Source organism: Anas acuta, chromosome 14, assembly GCF_963932015.1.
Source record: "Anas acuta chromosome 14, bAnaAcu1.1, whole genome shotgun sequence".
In the NCBI taxonomy this organism is placed as follows: domain Eukaryota; kingdom Metazoa; phylum Chordata; class Aves; order Anseriformes; family Anatidae; genus Anas; species Anas acuta.
In genome coordinates, this window is record NC_088992.1 from 6882524 (window position 1) to 6892772 (window position 10249).

The following is a 10249-nucleotide window of genomic DNA, read 5'->3' on the forward strand; positions in this document are numbered from 1 at the left end:
GGGGTCTTTTTCAAGGCAATGGGAGGAAAGAGGATTCTTTCCACACCAGGAGGGCAAGGTGCGACCTGCTTGCAGGGGCAGCCATACAGCTTTTTGCCTCAAAAGGACCTTTATCAAAGCCACAGGGATCTCCCACACCTCCAGTTGAAAGAATTGGGCTTTTGGTAAAAAATCAATAGGGATCAAAGCCCACTACAGCCTTCCCCTGCTTTGCATGGAATTAGTTGCTTCTCACACCAAGGGTGTCTTTTCATGTTGGGCAGCCTAACCCCTGGCTGGCCATGCATGTGCTCAGACCCTGCCCCTACAGACCCCTGACAGCACTTGGACTCGATGGCCAGTGCTGTGTCCTTCACTGCTGAGCTTCAGGGCTTGCCCCAGTAAAGGTGGGCTGGCGCTTGGTGTAGATGCTCACCGACCTCTGGAGCTACGTGCTCTAAGGACAGACCTTCTATGGAGACCACAACGGCTCATGGTGCCATCGCCTCGTGCTGCCAATGGGCTCTGGTGGGGCCGGGTAAAGGAAGGGAGCAGCCCCAGTGTGAAACTGGGGAAATATGGCCTTCAGCCGAGGAGGATAAATAATGACAAAGAGGATGACGGACACGGTGCCACGTTTGAGAGGAACAGACGGGAAGGTGCCTGGTTGCTGTGGCAACAAGGCCGCTCTTTCGGAAAGCTGGGTTTTTCTTTCTCTTTTCACCTGCCAATCTTACCCCCACGTCAACGCTGTGCCGCTGCGGGAGACGAGCGGTGACATTTACACTCCCACTGACAAGCTGGCTCGGTGATGGGCAGCTCGACGGGAGAGCAGCTGGTGTCAGAGCCCGAGCAGAGCGGAGGGGAGGGTCCGTTCAGGCAGCTAGCACCATTTGGGACCTCATGATTATGAATGCCATTAGGGCAGGAGCTTGCACAAAACAGGAGACAAAGCCTCGGTGTGGCGTGCACCATCTCCTACCCTTCACGTGCCCCAGGTCAATGGAAGCAACGAGATGCTGCTCCCACCCAGAGAACCTCTCCGTACGTCCTGCTGGGAGAGGAGAGGAAGCAAAGAAAAGGAGAGGACAAGCAAAAAATCAAGCAACACCATGGGAACAATTTCACTTCCTAGCCTCGCTCATACCAGGCTGTGTCATCGGCGGTGTCCCCAAAGCATTCCTCGGTGCCCTGCTGCAGCTGCCCATCTCCTTGGCTTCCTGCAACAGGGACTCACAGGGAGAAACCTGACTGTGGTGCAGAGGTTAAATGCAGCTGCTCTCCCAATCCCAGCAGGCTTGCTCACTGCTGTGCCTTGCTGTGCTTTCCTTGGCCTTCTCTGCTGCTGGAAGAGAAAACTTTCAGTCCAGTCCCAATTGTCCAAGATAGCAATAATGGTAATAATAATGCCACAAAGCAAACACAGGTGAACTACAGCAGGTCTAAAATTAGTTGTAGGAAACACTGGTGAAGTAAATTGCTTTGGGTCGTCTCCTCAAACTTCCCAGTCAGTTTGGTGCTGACTTTTCTTTGAGAAGAAACTGGACAGGAAGAACCAGCAGCCTTTCCTGGCTGCCAGAAATCCCTGGCCTTGCAGCAGGCTGAAAAAGTTCCCTGTTGGACCATTGTCCCCAGGCTGGGAGTGGAATTACAAAAATATCGTGGCCAACAAAACTTTAAACTCATGTATTGCCACGAAGCCTGTTTTTTCAAGTATCTGTGGCTGCAATTCAAAGATCCATGTGGAGTTCCTGATGCCTACTTGTGTCGATACATTTATTTAAGCGAGAGCATTAATGGGTTTTAGCTTCTCTGCAGCTTGGAGAGCCTTAGTATCTTGGAGATCTCCACCCCTCTATCAAATCAAGCTGAAAGTATAAGCTGGAAATTATTAGTAAGACAGACAGATAGGCAGCTCTACCTCCGTCCTTGTCCCCATCCATCCCTTCATACATGAGCTAATCAGCCACTTTTCATTAAGGAGTCAGGCTTAAAGATTAGGATGTCAAGGAGGGCAGCCCACCTCCGGTGGCTTTGTCCATCCTTCATGCTGGTGCAGCCCCTTCAGACTGCCTTTGAAGAGGCAGAGTACATGAAGTGTAACCCAGTTTTCTCAGAGAAATTGATCTGTTTTTCTAAATCTTTGTTAAAAAAAAAAAAAAAATCCCTACATTTTTCAGCTGGTACTTATGAGTGTTTCCCAGTAATCTGCAAAGAGATAAGTGAACAGAGGTACAGTCAAGCCTGGAAATAAAAAATGTATGACAGCAGATAGTAAAAGACCAGATAAATTATCCTTCAAATATGGAAACTGCAAAAATTAAGCCTATATTTGCAGAAATCTCTGACTACAGAGAGCACAAAGGAAGAATTGACAATATTACAAACTGACCAGCATGTGAAGGTTACACAAGAGAGGAACCAAAGCTCTCCACCAGTGGAGACCGTCACATCTGCAGCGGTGTAACACACATAGTGACAGCAGTGAACCTCCTGGCAGCAACGCCAATCAGTGAAGCATGGTAAATGAGATCACTTACAGAGATTTTTACAGTGACCAAAACTCTGCAGAGGAAACCCCTAACCAAACGTCAGAGGGTTCAGCTTGGAAAGTTTCTCCCCATGGCACTGGAACCCACAACACATGCTCCAGCTGGGCAGAAGGCTTCACAGCTCTGCACAGACAGTTGGACCAGATGAAGGAGAAGCATTAAAAAAATATTTTTTAATCATTCTTGGCAGCAACACTCTTTTCTTCCTATTGAGAGAGAGAAAAAAAAAAAAAAAAAAAAAAAAAAAAAAGAAAGAAAGAAAGAGAAAATTCCAAGAAGTCAAGTTCTGTTATGGGAACTTTTTATTTTAAAAACTGAAATGTTTTCATGCTTTGTAGGTCAACTTTTTTGCCAACGGATCCTAGTTCTCCACAGGACAGAATCCTTTGGCAAACTGCACTTGCTTGAAAGACAGTGTTGGTACCTGATGGACTGCTCTTGACTCAAAATCCTCCACGTTCACATTGGTTTTGGACCTTTTTGACACTGTTCCAGTATAGTTTTCTGCTTTTCCAGTTTGTCCATCCCAAAAAGATGCTGAGGAAAGTGAGTGAATCAACTGTCCTAGAAGGGCAAGGAACAGGCTGTGCCACCCAACCATCCATGTGTCTACGGAGTAGCAGGAGACACCATGAACTACATAAAGCCTTCCTTCCCAACCGAAGACATGTCTACAGGGCATAAATATTGTTCTTTATCTGCATGGCTACATCTCAAATGAGCTTTATGCAGTTTTTATCCATCATCCAGTGAGCAGAGCTATCAATGCTGGTCAAACTTTGGTCATGCCAACAAGGCCCGCCCTGGGGAAGCTGTGCTGGAAGTAGGTAGCAAGTTGATATAACAAGGCAACAAGAAGCATGGATCAGGGCACCTCAGTCTGGTTGGACTATAAAGAGAAAGCCTGACCTAGAAAAAAAAGCCTGGTACATGGAGATGAGCATTGGTCCTAGCCCTGACCCAAAAAATCTACCTGGTCAGCATGGAGGATGGGGCTTGGAGAGTGGCACAGAGCTACATGGAGGTTGGATGTGGGGACTCAGTTTCCCTGATGGTGAAATGAGTCACTCCGAGACTCGTCTTCCCCAGAGATCCGTGACCATTCATTAGGCATTGCAAAATCAGAACATAGATGCTGACTGTGAGTAGCAGTCCATTAATAGCCCTATTTAGTGCGAACCAAATAATTAGCTTAGACATGCATCAGCGGGTCTTGATTGCATATGAAATAACTGTCTTATTACACTGAAATGAGATGTGTTTATGAGGACAGCTCAGGTGTCACCTCAACCTCAATATCGGAGAGGAAAGGAATTTAAAAAAAAAAAAAAAAGAAAATCCAGTCATTTCGATGTGTTGCTCAGCAACAGAATTTGCGGGGGAAACAATCTAGGAAAGAAAGAATGAGCATTTCCAAGAGAGCGGGTTATTTCAGGCGAGACATCAGGGACAAGCAAATGTCACACAGGCGGAGAACATTTTTTTTTTCTTCTTTAATCAATAATTTAAACTAGGCATTTTGGGTAAATAAGCATTTTAAGTTAGATGATTGAAAAACGGCGATCCCAAACCTTTACAAAGTGTCACATTGCTGAAAAAATGTTTATTTGCTTGTGTGAGGGAAACATTAGATTTACTAGACACTAAATTAAAAATTGAAAATGCTCTTAGAAATGTCACATGTTCATTTAAAGAGCGAGATGATGTAATGCCAGCATTGCTATATTGTGCAATGTCTCTGCCGGAGCAATCTCATATTAATTTTGTTGTTCTCCTTCCCACATGCCCTCCCCTCCCTCCCTTCTCCTTTCTCTTCCAGGACAAGACGAGCGCTCTGAGTCTCAGCAATGTGGCGGGGGTTTTCTATATCCTCATCGGTGGGCTCGGACTAGCCATGCTGGTTGCCTTAATCGAGTTTTGTTACAAGTCCAGAAGTGAATCAAAGCGGATGAAGGTGGCAACCCATTCCCAGGCCTTTCACACCTTCTCTCTGATACCACCCCATCTCCAAAGCTGCCTTCAGAGACGGATGCAGCCCAGACCATGGGTGGAAAGACAAGACATAGGGATAATGAAGTGACCTTATCACTTGACTTGCTAGAAAGGAATAGAAGCATCAGGGGATGCTAAAAGAGGCTCAAGTGGGCCATAGTGGGTAGCTGATGCAAGATCAGACGTGGCATAATGCTAGTTCAAAATCCAGATATAGAGCAAAATCATAGCACAAATGGTAACAGGAACACATTGCCATTCCTTAAAATCAAAGAAAGCAGACTATGGCAATGTGTGCAGCATGGATGAAGTGTGTTGGGGTTGGTGTGATATAGCCTTTACTGCAATAAAAAAAAAAAAAAAGTCAACAGCAAGATAAAACTGGGGTAGTGCAGTAATGAATCAGATCCTGTTGTTCCCTCTGCTGGCATCCTGCTGGCACCATTTGCAGGTAGGCAGCAATGATAGATGCTCAGAGCATTTGCCAGATTTCCAGCCTTTAACCCCAGCTGGACAATGTTCTCCCATGTACATAAGTACATGCCCTGTAGTGGATGATGTGGGGTCTCCAAATTCAGATTTATGGATTCTCTTTGAGAGAAATCGGGCCCTGAGATCTCCTGGAATGTTTTATTTCTCCACTCTGTCATGTTCTTGCAGAAGTGTACTTCCTGTGACCCAGGAGATTCTTTTCAGCCCTAATTCTGGTCTGCCCAAATTCCAGTGTCATGTCAAGAGGGATTAGATTTGAGAGCCTTGGGAATATACATTTAATGCAGGATCCATGGAACAAGTGTGTTTTGACTCAGATGACTAGCAGAGGTTATCCCTTACACAGACATCGTTTTGCACGAGGGTGCAGCAGGATCTGTGCTGTAACAGTAATGCATCCCATTTCTTCCTCATCTTGACCTCTCCCATGAGCATGGAAGTCAGTGTAGTATACAAAATATGCAGCAAATTTCATAAAATTTAGAGAGATTTTCACTTCCCCCGGTACTGAAACATACCCAGAATCAAAGGAAAATAAGCAATCATTCCTCTGGGTTTAATGTCACCATTTCACAACATGCTTAACGTTTTGTCAGCAATAATAACATTTCTCATTCACTGAAAATGTGCAATAGCTCTTTTCCCATTGAGATTCAGAAAATTCTACAGGCTGTGAGAGGTACACTGAGCTCAGGGGTAAAATAAGGTATGCAATTAATGTCCCTGAGTATAAAAGAACTAACTTGTAATTGCTGTCTACAATGTAAAATGAGGTATGTCACAAACACACTGTGACAAGAGTATCACTATGCAATAGCTCCATAGCTTTAGTCCTAAGGAGATTCTGCCCTGGTGTTGGCTGCTCTGTGTTACCCAAAATGCCCCACTAGCTCATGTCAGTGTTGGCTTGCAGTGATTGTGCCATTTTATAACCAGCCATCATGGGAATTACTTCTAATTGATGTTATTTGGTCTCTTAGCTTGTCTTCCACCATCAGTGGTCCCACCCCAAGGGCATTCTGTGGAGCCCAGTGCCCAGAAAGATGTCCCAAATCCCCTTCCACAGGGCCTCAAGCCTTCCTCTGCTCAGCCAGCCCAACAGACACCAGGGCGAGCTGCAGATCCCACCAGCACAGGAGGTGGCCGCATGCCTGGCGAGCCACTAAGTGACAGCTTCAGCTGGAATAGCCCTTCCAGATTTAGCTGTTGTGGATGTTCTTCACCTGGGCATCTCAGATCAAAATGGACGGGAGTGCCCTTGAATGCAAAGAAACCAAAAGAACTTCATCTCTTAGTTTAGTTGTTCGAATCAACCAATTTCCATAGATCTCGTAAAGCAAATGTTTTGGACGGTATCTGGAACAGGAAGATGAGATTTGGTTTCCTGAATTAGGTTTGCATTTTCTGGCTACCTCAGTTATCTCTGTAGACAAAAACAAAGGCTCATGCTCAGCTTCTCACACGAGGAAAGTTAAACATATGCTTGCAGTGAGTCAGAGTCCACCACATGTAACAGAACAGGAGTAGCAATAGCATATCTATGGGGGAAGTGTATAGAATGATCCACTGTGGCTGTTCTGATGTTGTAGGGTTTGAATAGTTTTTACATATGGCACATATGCTTTATACCCCAAAATACTGCTGAAACGTTTAATTTTTAATGTGGAAAATGTGAATTAACAGATCAGACGCAGTAGAGACATGCAGAAAGTGAGAGTGAATGGAGACAAGGAGGGAGAGAACAGTAACAAAGACAACACTGGTTTATATTGTAATTTCTCCAACATTGCTAAGGACAGGGGGAGACCCCCCCGTCTTTCCTAAAAAGGGTTTTTGTTTAATCCCACAGCAATCAATCAACGAAGCCATACGGACATCAACCCTTCCCAGGCCGGCTGCAGCAGGAGGCAGTGGAGAAAACGGACGTGTGGTCAGCCACGATTTCCCCAAATCCATGCAGACGATCCCGTGCATGAGCCACAGCACCGGCATGTCCCTGGGAGCTACGGGATTATAATTGGCCTTTTGACCCATTGCCTGGGTGAGAGCAGGGGCAGCCCAACTCCACCCCCTCCAGAGCCAAAACCAAACCCAACACCAACAAGACAAATGATGATGACAGAAGGGACAATTGGATGGATCTTCTCGAGGAAATCAACTCTATTTCCCTTTTTCTTTTGCAAACAGATCCACCGGCAGGAGAACAGAAACAGGTCTGTACTGCAATAAGGAGAGCGTAATGGGATTTAACAGACTCGTGAACCGTCCCTGATCAAAGAACCACTGGAACACTAATGAGGACTATGCCATTTTGTTTTAACTTGGTTGTTAATAAGTCTTAGTGTGTGCAATATATATATTTTTTCTTACTAATTCCTGTGGTGTCAGGGTAACATCAGCCCTTTCCCCTTTCCCTGCTCAGCCCTTTAATCTGGTTTAGTTCGGGATGCAAACTATAACGTCTGAGCTACTAACAGCAAAAACAAAATCCAACGAATGGCAAGTCGAACTCCCTGCAGGGCATCAGCACTGACCCCTTTTCTCCATCATGATTCTGCCTTCCGTTGTTCTGTTGTGAACTCAGGGTGTGGAGTTAATGCAACAAGGCAGACAGGGCTGCGAATGGCTCTCCCTGCAACAGGAAGGACTTGACACAAGAAGAACCTGAACAAAAAACATGAGGCTGTTTTACAGGGGCAAAGTCATGAGTGAGTTTGGAAACCCCAGGTAATCTGACAACAAAGAGGTAATTCTTCCAGAGATGATGAGCGGCGGTTCAAGAGAAGGATCGTGTGCCTGGAGAGGAGAGCATCATGCATGGCATACTAGAGCAGATGGTTGGTCTAAGAGCATGGTAGGCTGCTGTTTATAGAAGAGAAAAGGTAAATGCAGTATTCCCCTCACATGCCACTCTCCTGCCTAGGTTATTGGGGGGCTAATAAGCAATTGTGAACCATTTCTTCATTGCTTAGCTTCTGTGTGTGCTCCCTTTTTGGTGGTCACGTAAGGGAACCACCCTGAACCGGGAATAGACCATCACAAGACATCCAGTTCTAGATGGCTGCCTATTAACCAGTAAAACATGCTAGAAGTCACGGGGCTGCAATGGGACTATCCCAGACTTTTTGCTCTGAAATCCCTTTATGGCCATTTTTCTAATTACAAGGGACATTTTTTAGCTAGTTGGCCAGAATAGCTTCCTGGAAGAAACAGCTGAAGCAAACCAAGGAGGAGACCCTACAAGAGCTTCATTCTAGCATCTGTGACATTGGATAGCATCAGGGCTGGCCAGACTCAGCCTTCCTGTCAAGTTGTGGCCTGTACTCTGGGTACAAAGCCAAAAGTAGCAGATTCCTGCTTGTGTATCCTTAGGGAGGGGAAAGCATCCACAAGCCAGGAGAGCAGGCTGCTGACACCAAATTCAGAATTGCAGAAACCCACACTGCTGGGCAGAGAGATGGGAGTCCAGCTACAGGCACGGAGGTCAAAGGGGCAAGGATGGTTTTCCAGAACTGCACAAAAGACTCATTCTGTGAATCATTGGCATGGACAGAAAAATGCTTCCCACCCTGGTGAGCCTGAGACACCTCCCCAGAAGTGAAGGATCCCCAGGGGAGCATCTAGTGAGAGAAGATCTGTAGGGCAGGGACCATGGGGAACCCACTTGGCCTTGTCCCATCTCACAAGTCCATCACTGATGGCAAATAAAGTTCAAAACTTCTCACAGGACTCAACAAATATCTGTCCGGGGACTGAGCTGCTAGTGGAGCATTCGGAACTCCTTTCTCACTCACTCTCTCTCTTTTTTTTTTCTTTTTTTTTTTTCTTTATTTCTTTTTTTTAATTTTCCTGCAACGTAGCAAGTGAGGAGCAGGAAAAGAAGGGATGCAAGTGAAGACAAAGTGATGCAGGCAAATGACTGGCACAGGTCTACAAGGAGGACCTGTCTATACAGCTGTCCGTAAATAGAGCTGGAAGCTGCCTGAATGCCAGTTTCCATTAGTGTACTGTGCAGAGCAATATGTTTACCACCTTTAACACCAGCCTGGTCCAAAGCATCTGTTCCATTTACCTGCTTGTCCTGCAACACTTTGGAGACCAGTGAGACAAAGAATCAAGGTCTGAAGCTCAGGCACAGCATGTCGTGTGCCAATGTGCTTTCCTCTCTCCACTACTGCAAGCCCTTGTGATCTCCATCTCTAATCACCCAACATGAGTTCTGTCATCAGCTGCTCCAAACACCTCTTCAGGTCACTTTGTGTTGGTTATCACTATTTTTAATCCACTTTTCTGTCCTTATTTTTAACTTCAGTTCTGTGTAAGTGCTAGCGTCGTGGGAACATCCCTCAAGCTAGTCTGTTTCCGTGCCCAGAGCCCTCGGATGCATCCCTTGCCCCGGCTCTTGCCACATCCCGGACCTTGCCACGGCACCCCTGGGTGCTGCACCCTGTCCTCCTCCAGACATGGCCACCGTGGTGGCAGGGCATGGGGAGCCCAGCCGGGCAGGCAGACATCGAAGCGCCTGTGCTAGGACTGGCCGCCTGTGACGTGAAGATGTGAGATGGAGTCTTCAAAGGCTTTCCATCGGTGGTGGGGTTAAAAAAAAAAAAAAAAAAAAAAAGAATAGGACAAAAGCGTGGAAAAATGTTAACTTGTAATATGTATTTTTACTACACTTTTCTTAAAAATAGAGTAACGGTAAAACTCTTAAAGACATTGACATTTTTTCTCAACAGGAATCCATATTTAACAGTTTTGGCTTTCATTAAATTTTGCTCTTTGGTACCTGGATCTTTTATTTAACATCTATATTTGTTTTAACTCTTTTTTCTTTTATTTTCCTTTCTTTCTTTTTTCTTTTCCTTTTGGCGATACTGCAAAGGATTTTGCTTTGTCAAACTCAACAGTGTTTTTATTTTCACATTCTCTTTTTTCAAGCAACATTTTTACTGGTAATTATTATTTACATAAAAATGAAACTATCAGCTGGAATTTTAGCACCAAGGATCCATGATGCATTTTTCATAGCTGTCCATGCCATTTTGTGCCAGTGCTGGATATGTGGAAGTGAAAATGATGTTATCCCTCAGGCAATATTACCCAACCTGAATCAAACAAGATTTCCTTGATTATTGCTGTGTCTGACTTGTGAACAGCAGCCAAATAAACTGCTTCAGGTTGAAATTGGGAATCTATCTAATATTTACCCAAGAGTCAGGAAACTAAATATTCAT

At 45.2% G+C, this 10249-nt stretch overlaps 1 protein-coding gene across 1 annotated transcript in view; it reads left to right on the forward strand.

Moving 5' to 3' along the window:
* Positions 1-9800, forward strand: part of GRIA1 (glutamate ionotropic receptor AMPA type subunit 1) — a 188098-nt gene extending 178298 nt beyond the window's left edge. The window contains exons 16-17 of the mRNA XM_068698473.1: positions 4351-4485; positions 6844-9800. Of these exons, the coding sequence (XP_068554574.1) occupies positions 4351-4485; positions 6844-7032 (324 nt within the window). The 3' untranslated portion in view covers positions 7033-9800. The remainder of the gene's footprint in view (positions 1-4350; positions 4486-6843) is intronic.
* Positions 9801-10249: the final 449 nt, after the last annotated feature.